Below are 11,674 nucleotides of genomic sequence, written 5' to 3'. Positions count from 1 at the left end.
AAGATAAACTAATACCTAATTATACTACGACCTTCCAATGGTTTGTTCCTTTCCATCTTGGTCGTGAGCTACTGTTTATAATTTATAAGGAACCAATAACATGATCTTCTGTGTGTGACACCACATACCATGTTATCTACAATATAAATTAATTGAGCAACTACATTTATCATAAATGTAGACATTTGACCAATGTGATTCTTATTTCTAGATAAATATTTATACCAAAAGCTAGGCTTTTAGTATACACTCTAGCAGTGCCCTGGAGCTTGGCATGGAGGACCGCTTCTGCGTGGTTAGAAGCGCCTTGGAGCAGGGCGAGGAGGCACCTCGAAGGCTTGGAGGCGCCCTTGAGTGGATAATGGCAAAAGCTTTGTCGACGATAAGAGGTCGAACCTGCAAGGATAAAATTTAAGGTGGGAGGTGTCTCAAGTGGCATTTGAGGCATTTCCAATGCTCTATATAAGGTAGATTCAATTAGGGCTCAGAACACAAATTGAACACAACTTCTATATGTGATCTTTCGAGATTCCGGCTGCTCCAACTTCGTCCTTCCATTGTGTCGCGACACTACTACGCCCTACTACTACTGAGAAGACGTTCAACACTAAGCTCGATCTAATAATTTTTACGTGTTTGGTAACGAAATTTTCAATTAAGTTTTTAATTACTACATAAAGGAAAGTGTAAGTTGTTATACTTGTCCTTAGTTTACTGCTATATTTGATTTAATCTTCCGATGGTTTCAGAAAAGGATTTTAGTGGATTGTCCGTCGATACGGTCCGAGAGATTGTGGGTATTAGAGTAAGAGTTGCCGAAGGCTCCAAACCAAGTAATCAATTGTGTCTTGGTTTTCTTTTTCTCATATTTTATTAACATTTATTTCGCCGTGTACTTAATTTCAAAACAAAAGAAAGTTTTTAAAATCATATGATTCACCCCTTTCTCTCACGTGCTGTCGATCCTACAACCTTGACTTTGAGAACTTGCTCCAATGACTCTTCTTGCATATCTTCCTTTCATCTTTTCTTCGTGGATTTATAATGAGTTCTCTAATTCTTCAATTGTCATTGAATATAGATATTCTGTTTCTTCAATAACACATACAATATAGTCAAATTTAAAAATTAAAAAACAAAACACTTTTTCCATAAGGCATACATCTTTTATTTTATCTTTATATCTCTTCAATTGATTAACAATTGCATGTCTTCACCCGTGAATAATAATCCATGATAGATTCATACTCTTCCATCTGCAATGCTTCAAAATCACACCTTAGTGATTGAAGTTTATCGTTTTTTTTACATTGTCAACACCTTGGAGAGCTTTTTACAGTATCTCCCAAGTGTCATTTGAAGTAGTAGCATCGACCATCTTTTTGAACATGTAATCATTCAAACATTATATTGATGGATGAGGGTGAAAATTTATTGATATTTATTCTTTGTCTTTGATAAAGAAATTTTCTCTACTGGAGGTAAATTATGTTTATTTTGAGACTTCTTATAACTTTTCTTTACAATCTCCCATACATCTTAAGAACCAAACAAGACTTTCATCCTTAATTACCATGTATCATAATTCTTTTTTACGAGATGTGGAAAATGAAACTTGACCATCACTTGAACACTTTAACTTTAACTCATACCACTTTATTGGATGATGATCTTTATAAAGAAAGAGACTATAGGAGAACTCGATAACACTTATTTTTAATCTTCCGGATTGATTTAAAATGTCAAGTGGAAGAACGGATTTCTTTAAGAAACTCATTTATAGATTTTTTTTTTAAAAAAAACAGTGTTTGTTCTCTAAATACTACGAATATATTTTAGAAATATATTCTAGAATTAATAAATGAATAATATTATTCATATAAAAAATTAAATTTATTATTTTAACTAACTCGTCAATCGTCATCCATGTACACGTGCGCCGGCTGAGTCACACGTGCTCTACGGTGCAATTTTCTCTTCCCTAAATTTAGGGGCCCAAGACGCATACTTGATGGGCCGAATAGCGCTGCCAGTGCATCGCCTCTTCGAAGCTCGGCTCCCGTAGATCTACGCCTATGTTGGTCGCCGATCTCCATTTGTCGGTGCTTTACTCCCGTCCCCACCGAGCACTGACGACTCTATTTCTCCATTACGAAGCCACCCTCCTTCCTCCGAGGTTCTTTCTCTTGCATTCACTCTCTCACTCTGCTGTGTTCATTTTTGGGGTATTTTTTTTTGCCCCCTTGAGGTTGGGTTGCTGTGGAAATCCAAGTTTTTTTTTTTTTTTTGATATTCTGACTTTTTTTTGTTTTTTCGATTCTTGTCTACTGGATATGTTTTGCGATGCCGTTATCTGGGGATTTATCAATGGTAGGATCTCTCGTTACCGAGATCGCTTTGATATCTGTAATGTGTACCCATTATAGCAGCCGTGATGCATAAATCTTGTATTGTTATAGTTCTTGTTCTTTAAAACTTGAATTAAAGCCCAAAGAGGCATCTTTCTAGTTTGTATTAGTTAACTCGAGCGCTCCTGCTTACATGGATCACTGGTACAAGTCGTTGTCATATTTTTGAGTTCTTGAAGATCTTTGATTTCTCTGGGAGGGTCTAGATTCAAGATTGTGCTTAGTAAATCTCATTGTGGATTGTTAATGTGAAACTGTTGATAGGCGATCTTTAGCCTTTTTTAGCATAAAAGCCCAAAAATCTACCCTTCTTTCTAATCTGGCATAATTGTGCTGCTGGTCGTGGTTATGCAGTTCTTGAGTCTAATAAGCACTTGATTACCGATTATATTATTCCTTAACTAAAAACATTGCATCAATTTTCAATACAGTTTATTTGGATTTGCTGCTTTTACTAGTAAAAGGATACAGTAATTCTTTTTGGAACACGTTTTGCCATCTTTTTGCATCTGGGAATATTCTGTTTTGTTGTCTTTTTCCTTAAGACTTGTTTATGGAACAGCAGCTTTTATCTAAGTTCTGTGACAAATGGATATTCCAATAAGCTGGCTGGTGTACATTTAGCATATTGCATCCTTATAACGAACACTATGGTAGATTTACAAGTTAAAGCAAAGATGAATTCTGATGTATTTTGGATAATTACATTATGAGTTTGATCTACAAGATCAATGGAATTGAAAATTTGTTTAAGCTACATAAATGTCAGATAACTCTACAATAGTGATGTTTCCTCTTTCTAATAAGCATACTAAAAGATTTTGATATGCAAATTAGGCAACTAGTAGCTACTTGCACTAGAGAGACACTTATTTTCAAGATAAGTCTTGAATTTTAATTGTGTGGTTAAAAAATCATGACGAAGCATCTTTTCTAGCCCTTTTCTGCTATTACTTCGGTGATTTATTGTGATAAAAGATTCACATTATCACTGATAATGCTCTTGGAAATATAATGTTCTCACCACTGACACTTCATTTTCATTCCTTGGGAATATAATGAAGACGGAAAACCTCAAGAACAGGTGACAAAGAATCATCTGTCCTTGGGTTATTTGGATGTGAATTCCTTTTAATTATGTATGTTTCAAAACTATGCTTTGTTACTTAACTGACAAACATTTTCCATTGGAGTCGTTAGCTAAAATTTATGTTTATTTCTTTAATTGATGTGACAATCTTTTCTTGAATGTCTAGATTGGATGCTGGGTGATTCATTTGAAGCCATATAGTTATTTTTTTACTCTCACTTTTCTTTTGCATTATCTTTATCAATTTCCTGCTATACAATAGGTTTTGATTTCCAGATGTCTGGCAATGCTGTGATTCTGAAAGTTAATGCTACCCACGCCAATGAAAATTCTTCTTCAAGTGTTTCATCCTGGAAGGGTACTCTACTTGGTTTTGTACAGCAAGCATCCGTTTATGGTGTTGCTGCTGGCTATTGTGTATCTGCATCTCTGTTGTCCATAATCAATAAATGGGCAATCATGAAATTTCCATACCCAGGTGCTTTGACAGCTTTACAATACTTCACTAGTGCATTTGGGGTTATGCTCTGTGGTTGGTTAAAGCTTGTGGAACATGACCGTCTGAACCTCATTACTATGTGGAAGTTCTTACCTGCTGCATTCATCTTCTATCTGTCCCTTTTTACCAATAGTGAGCTCCTCCTCCATGCCAATGTGGATACCTTTATTGTGTTTCGCTCAGTGGTTCCCATGTTCGTAGCTGTTGGAGAGACTGTATTCCTTAAACAGCCCTGGCCTTCTACCAAGACATGGCTTTCTCTCGCAACCATTTTTGCAGGCAGTGCTATCTATGTTCTCACTGACTACCAGTTCACCATCACGGCTTATATCTGGGCAGTGGCTTATCTAGCAAGCATGTCAATAGATTTTGTGTACATAAAGCATGTTGTGATGACCATAGGGCTCAACACATGGGGTCTGGTGTTGTACAACAACTTGGAGGCATTGATGCTTTTTCCCCTGGAGTTGCTCATAACGGGAGAGCTAAAAAAGATTAAGCATGATATATCGGATGAGTACAAGTGGTACACTTTTAGTGTGATTTTGCCAGTGGCATTGTCATGTTTGTTTGGCTTGGCGATATCCTTCTTTGGATTTTCTTGCAGAAGAGCAATCTCGGCGACAGGTTTCACTGTGCTGGGTATCGTGAACAAACTCCTTACTGTCGTGATAAATTTGGTCATATGGGATAAACATTCGACCTTGATCGGAACAATAGGCCTACTAATCTGCATGTCTGGGGGCGTTCTATACCAACAGTCGACCACAAAGCCCAGGAAACCGGAAGCTGAGACCGAGACACAAAGTAAAGACGAGGAGGAGCATAAACTGTTGGAGATGAAGGCAACTGAAGAGACTGACGATGTTGAGGATACAACAGTAGATCCAAAGTAGAGTTATGTTGCTGTGCAGAGGGAAGTAGTCGCTAATGATCTGTTGTATGTCGATTTTCCTCCAGAAAATTGATAGGATTAGTCACTAAATCACATTGTGTTCGCTGTGGACCTTGAAGTTGAATTATCATGCTATCCATCCAACTTCTTGGAAGTCAGTGAAATGAGAGGATTAACTGTCAACTCAGATACAACAAGAGGATGCGTTCGATACAGTGATGGCAGATGATCTATTGTATTATGTCATATGCATATTATTAAATTGGTACTAAAATAATGCATGATCGTTTGTCTTCTAATAATTTATTTATTAATTAATTTTTGGCTAGAGATGGTTGGCGCTGGACCACGTCACCATAATGTCGTGGTGGGCAGAATCTCGTACGAGACGTGATCTGAACCCTCACGTTTTAAACTTGCAACTTGGATTCTTGTGCTGACGTGGCACACAAAGGAGTCGAATCGGATGAACGGCTAGGGTATTTATTAGATCCGAGAGAAAAAAATCCATTTGAAATAAAAATTTAAAATGAAGAATTTTTAAGGAATAATTATCTAAAATTTAGCGAAAAGATGAAAGGAATAACTATCTTTTCTCCGAGAATATGCGTGAAATTTATTTTAAAAAAAGAATTATCTAAAAATATCTGAAAAGATATATGAAAAACGGATTCATAGTCACGTGCCTGGTAGCATCCCATCCACACACCGCATAAAAACGAGATCTCGAGGAAATAACGAGAGTCAGAGAAAGAGAGCAGCAGCGGAAACCACCCACCTTCACCTTCGATTACCGTTTCTTTTCTGTTATTTTAATCTTCTATCTGACGATCGGGGTGAGATTCCAGCTCCATGATTTCCGTGCTCTTGCTTTACCTTCTTCGCCGTATAGTTGACGCTCCAGGTGAAAGCTGAGGGATCGTCTCTGCGTTGCGTGGATGCTGGGTTTAAGCTAGAGGCCTTGGGTGGAAGCTAAAAAAGTGAGTTTTTTGCTCGGATTTGTGGTTAAAGGCGCTCCCTTTTTTTGCTGATCTTCACTGCGCTTCTTCTCTGGTGTGGATCTCTGCGATTTTTTTGTTCTTGTTTTATGCGGTTTGGTTTATTGGTGTTTGTTGATTTGTGTTTTTGTTGGTTCGTTTCGATCCTTTGGCGGATCGGCAGCTGGGAGTTTAGATAGTCGGTTTGGTGAGCCCTAACAGCAGCTAAGTTCCTGTTTGCTAATGGGAAAGAAAGAGTTCTTTTTGTTGATTGTACTCCATCTAGACTACGATTGGATTCGGAATTTCCTGGACAGTATAGTATGGATCTTTTCCTTGTAACCTGTTCATGTTATTGCCCGTAAAATTGTTTTTGTCTTTTGTTTTTTTTAGGGTTTTGGTCTCCAATATGGTTGTAGCGAAGAAACCTCGTTCCACATATTTTGTCTATTTTTTTTGCATCCTTCGCTATTGCTTCTATGCGACTGAAGTGGAGGATGGCAGGCGCTTCTATAGTTTTTGTTTGCCACTTCTGTTCGAAGATTTTTGTTTCTTGATTAAGATGCAAGATTTATTTTTTATGTAAGGAAGTTCCTGTAGCTGCTAAGACCTGGGAAAGAAATTGTGGTGCTTTGTTTCATTCTTTTGTTGGTCGAGTTATATGATATCATATTTGGAATTATTAATGCTTCCATGGAGTTCTATTTACTCATCTGCTGTAGTCTGATGCTTCCCTTTGGTAGATCTGTTTCTTTCTGCGTATTTCATTCCCTTTAATGAAGCACTCTTTGATCCTTTTTTTTTTGCCATAGCAATGAAGTGTTGCTTGTTTAGCATCTCAATTTAAACTACTTTAATATTGTCGAACAAGTTCGGAAACAAGTCATCAATTCTTCATTGGCTATTTTCCTTTTTTTTTGTAGAGGATGTTACTTCTCAGTGGTTCATTCGACTAGTTAATGATTGACTGCACTGTATCTGTAAATCTATGGAGATTATTTCATTCTTTTCAAATTTCATAAAATATATATGAAGCATGCTTTTTTGGATTTTAGCTTCTTTAAGGTTCTGAGTTTTGTGATCAACATTTGTAAATGACTACTTATCTACTACTGCAAGTATAAATAATATGCTCAGCTTGCTGTTCTAGGAGAGTTAATTATTTTTGACATGTATGTTTGAATTGAGAAATATCAGAATTCTGCTCAGAACGTTTGAATTCAGAAAATATCATCCCTCTTTGAGTAAAGTTTCTTGATTAGGATTGTTGAATGCAACAACTCACATATACTTCTCAGATTCATTATCGTGCCAAAGGGTTTCATGACTCTTTGACACAACAGTATAATATGTTCTGAAATTTCATTTTGTACTGCAGGAGGAAACAGCATCTATTCCATGTTCAGTGTATAAATGTTTGCTGCCTTGTGCATCTGATGATTATGGGGGACCTATTAATTGAAGGCATGGTACATCCTGCTGTCTCAAATTATGCACAAATTTATCCCTCCAATAATGAGAGGAGTATTAGTTTCGGTAGCTTCCTTCAACCTTCAATGGGTGAATGCGCGATGGGAGGAGACCTGGTTTGCACACCATCTGAAAAATTTGCCGAGGCTGGTGATGTAGAGACTGATGAGGATATTGACATAGAAGAACTTGAGAGGCGTATGTGGAGGGACCATACTCTGTTGAAGCGGTTAAAGGAGCAGCAACAGAGCAAAAACAAGGATCTGAGTGACCCGGCTAAGCAAAGTCAATCCCAAGAACAAGCTTGCCGGAAGAAGATGTCGCGGGCACAGGATGGAATCCTCAAGTACATGCTGAAAATGATGGAGGATTGCAAAGCTCAAGGCTTTGTCTATGGTATTATTCCTGAAAAAGGCAAGCCTGTGACTGGTGCTTCTGATAATCTTAGGGGATGGTGGAAAGAAAAGGTCAGGTTTGATCGGAATGGGCCGACTGCCATAGATAAGTATCGAGCCGAGAATGCCGTCCCTGGGTCTGGTGATGGTTTCAACTCAGGAACTGCTAACTCTCATTCCTTGCAGGAGCTTCAAGACACAACACTGGGTTCTCTTCTGTCAGCACTTATGCAGCATTGTGATCCACCGCAACGAAGGTTTCCTCTTGAAAAAGGAATTCCACCGCCATGGTGGCCTACTGGGAGAGAGGAGTGGTGGGCTCACCTAGGCATCCCGAATGAACATGGACCACCCCCTTACAAGAAGCCACATGACCTTAAGAAGGCTTGGAAGGTCAGCGTCTTGACGGCTGTAATCAAGCATATGTCTCCCAACATTGAGAAGATCCGCAGGCTTGTTAGGCAGTCCAAATGTTTGCAAGACAAGATGACCGCCAGGGAGAGCGCAACGTGGCTTGCGGTTCTTAAGCAGGAAGAAGAAATGTATATGAAGTTGCATCCAGATGCACGCCCACTCCCATCCTTAGGAGGTGGTGTAGTGTTCTCCTTTAACAGCAACAGCAGTGAGTATGATGTCGAAGGTTTTGAAGAAGGCTATATTGAGAATCTGGATTATAAGGTGGCTGTCGAGAGCAACACACTCAAACTAGATGCTAGTTCAGGTAATGGAAATTTTGTCAAGTCTAGTCCATTGAAGGAAGAAACTGACATGGAGTTCATTCAGAAGAGAACTTCTATGGAGCCTGAACCGGAGAGGAATCAGAGGACCTATACTTGCCAAAATGTGGTATGTCCACATAACGATGTCAGTCATGGATTTCTTGATAGGAATGCCAGAAACAGTCACCAGTACTTCTGCAATTATCAGAACACTGCCATTCCTCCTGGTACGGGAATGGTGAACAACCAGCTTCACTCGGCCGTGAACAAACCTTCAGTTTTTCCTTTGCCATCAAATACTCAGTCCAATCCATCTTCAATTGGATTAAATCACAATCCAATTAACATATCCGACTTAGGCATTCCTTCTGATGGGCAAAAATCAATTGACGAGTTAATGGACTTCTATGAAAACAATGTCAACAGTAGCAAGAATCTCAACTTGGAAGGTTTAACCATGTTTGATGAGTCAAATGATCTTCATGCTAGAAACCGGATGGAGTACAACTTATTTGTACACAGCCCAGGAATCGGTGGCGACCTCTTCGAACAATTTGACAGCTTGGTGGAGCAATCACAGTATGTGCAGGAAAGCATGATGCAGTTTCAGCAAAAACTTAGTGACCAGCCAATTGAAGTGAGTGGGGTTACCAGACTTGAATCCAGCCTCAACAAGCCGAAAATGGATTACGCAAATGCTGTGAACGGAGGCATTGTGGAAACTTTGCAAAAGCAAGATGGATTCAATTGGTTCTGAAGTCACAGAAAGCTAGTTAGATGATGATGATGATGAGATCATCTCAGCTGAAGCAAAGTTTAAATAACCTATGATTTTTCTTTAGGTGATCTTGTTTTTAGTTGTATCTTATTTTTCCTTGTATCCTGAACATAATATTCCTATGTAGATTATGCTGCCAATGAGTTCTTAGATGCTCGATGGCGAAGTATTGTAAGACTTCATTAATTAGGACAATAAGTAATGGTTTGTGTTGGCTGTGGCTAGTGCTGTTTCAATATATATAGCGTTGCATGATGAATCCAGAACATGATACTGTCTCATTGATACAGTGGAGAAGATCTTGTGATCTATGTGGGATCACTAACCTCACAAACCATGTAAACACTAGTTAGGTCTCTTGTTTTGTCAATCTATCATTTCAAAGTTTCCAACCCTTCTCTTTTATCAGTGGGGTTTGCCTTATCTTCTTCCACTTTGTGATTCTTCACATGCATACTGGATCCAGAGTGATGAGTCAGTGCAGATACATTTCTTCAACAAATTCACTTCTTCACAAAAAAAACTGGCATATGTATGGAAAAAGGTAATGTTCTTCCATGTGACAAGAAGCTGTCATAACATTCAAGTTATAATCTTATGATCTGCGTGAGTGACCACCTAACTTATGATGTCAGAATCCATGATAGGCCAAATCTCCCTTCAAGTGAAGTTGAGCAGCATTGCAATTAATGATGGCTACTTTGTAAGGTTTCTCTTGTGGGTCAGATGTGTTTTGGAAATAACTAGGAGGATAGATACATGCATTTCATCTAAGCAATGAATGAGCTTTACCCTCTGTTTGGGAGGAGGTGAGTAAAGGGAAGGGAAAGATAAACATGGGTAAAATAAATTTTTACCATTGTTTGGAAGAGAGTGAGCTATGAAGGGGAAGGAGAGAGAAGGGTAAAGCCTCTCCCTGCATGCTCGGGAATAAGCGAAATTCCTTACACTCCAAATTGGGGTGTAAGGAAGGATAAGGAGAAATTATTACAATTATATCCTTATTTATTTTTTCACATGCAGATTTATTAAAAAAATAAGAGGATATTTTTGTAAATTTGTATATTTAACCTTCATTTCATCCCTTTCCTCTCACATAAACTTTCCCTCCCTTCCAAACAAGGGTAAGATAAATATATTACTTTCCTTTCCTTTCCCTCCCTTCCCCTTCCATCCCCTTCCATTAATGAATCTTATCTCACCCCATCCAAACAGAGGCTTAGAGTACCGTCCCAAGCTGGAGTTTTAGTCCGTGACTAGAATGATATTGTGTCGAGATCATGCCCGCATATTGATGCGGTGCGACTGAGAAAAGAGGAAGGGCTTGCCAAAGCAACAAGTGAGTTTTTCTTCACAGCGATGCCGAGGAAGCATAGATAAGTAGTCATCTTGACAGAAAGACAATTTAAGGTATCCAAAGCACTTTAGATTTTTTTTTATTTTTTAATTTAGTTGACATCAAATATCTAACTTACGCCATCTAATTTTATTTTAACTCAAGATCTAATTTGATATAAAAAACAACATTGATAAAATTTTACTAAATTATTATAATTTTCAATGAATGTACACTATTTTTTTATCCTAATAAAAAGAAGTTTCATTTTAGAAAAGTATTGAAAGAGCATTTTATATCTCAAATATACTCTTGTACTATTAAGGGATAACTCATATCTAATGAGGCCAATACGAGAGACGTGGTGACAGTGTAAAGAAAGAAACGATGGAAAAATTTTGTTATAGTTTTTGTGATAAAATTTTGTTAAGATTTTTTCATAAAAGAATTTTGTTATGATTTTTCAGATTTATTTTGGTATGTTGAGATTTGGACACTATTTATAAGAATCATTATGAACCTATTGATAGTATCATCATTATAGTGTGGATTCTTTTATGTAAAGAGAATTCTAATAAATTACTTCGGTGGTTTTGTGGAGTAGACACACTGCCGAACCACGGTAACTCTTCTCCATCTTTTTCTTTTTCTTCGTGTTTACTTTTTTTTGTGCGTCTTTGTCTCATTGCTCCGCACGATCTCTTTCTCTTGTTCCGCATTAGAGGTTGAGAGGTGTTGCCCCCTCTTTGTGCAACAATTGGTATCAAAGCAATGTTTTGGCAGATTTCTTCAACATGTCGGGAACATCTTTCGCGGAGTTTGATATGGTGAAATTTGAGAGAATTGAAAACTTCGGATTATGACAGAGGAGGGTCAAGGACTTGTTGGTACAATAAAATATGGTAAAGGCACTAGGAGGAAGGAAATCGGAAAGTATGAAGAGATTAAACTGGGAAGCATTTCAGGCGAAGGTGTTGGTGCAGTTTGCATTAATGGTCTAACTCAGATTTTGATGAATGACAAGTAAGTTAAGTTAGGTATAATTATGATATAACCACTTTACCAAGTGTGCAAAAGTTAACCAGATAGGTCGACGGGCCGATCGGA

The 11,674-nt window shown here is 38.0% G+C and overlaps 2 protein-coding genes across 5 annotated transcripts; both read left to right on the top strand.

Annotated features, from left to right (window-relative positions):
- The first annotated feature begins 2,008 nt into the window (after positions 1–2,008).
- Positions 2,009–5,194, top strand: LOC122006808 (GDP-mannose transporter GONST3-like). 4 transcript variants are annotated; one of them, XM_042562442.1, is made up of 2 exons: positions 2,009–2,176; positions 3,775–5,194. In XM_042562442.1, the coding sequence occupies exon 2, from the start codon at positions 3,775–3,777 to the stop codon at positions 4,891–4,893; it is 1,119 nt and encodes a 372-aa protein (XP_042418376.1). In that variant the 5' UTR covers positions 2,009–2,176; the 3' UTR covers positions 4,894–5,194. The 4 variants fall into 4 exon arrangements, with proteins under 4 accessions (XP_042418376.1, XP_042418374.1, XP_042418375.1 ...); XM_042562440.1 differs by having other exon boundaries at positions 3,761–5,194; XM_042562441.1 differs by lacking the exon at positions 2,009–2,176 and adding an exon at positions 2,202–2,225 and having other exon boundaries at positions 3,761–5,194.
- Positions 5,195–5,613: 419 nt separating this feature from the next.
- LOC122006807 (protein ETHYLENE-INSENSITIVE 3-like 1a) lies at positions 5,614–9,455 on the top strand. Its single transcript, XM_042562438.1, has 2 exons — positions 5,614–5,872; positions 7,248–9,455. The coding sequence occupies exon 2, from the start codon at positions 7,306–7,308 to the stop codon at positions 9,208–9,210; it is 1,905 nt and encodes a 634-aa protein (XP_042418372.1). The 5' UTR covers positions 5,614–5,872; positions 7,248–7,305; the 3' UTR covers positions 9,211–9,455.
- Positions 9,456–11,674: the final 2,219 nt, after the last annotated feature.

This window comes from Zingiber officinale, chromosome 7B (genome assembly GCF_018446385.1).
Source record: "Zingiber officinale cultivar Zhangliang chromosome 7B, Zo_v1.1, whole genome shotgun sequence".
In the NCBI taxonomy this organism is placed as follows: domain Eukaryota; kingdom Viridiplantae; phylum Streptophyta; class Magnoliopsida; order Zingiberales; family Zingiberaceae; genus Zingiber; species Zingiber officinale.
The sequence above is the reverse complement of the archived record's forward strand: the minus strand, read 5'-3'. Positions and strand labels throughout refer to the sequence as shown.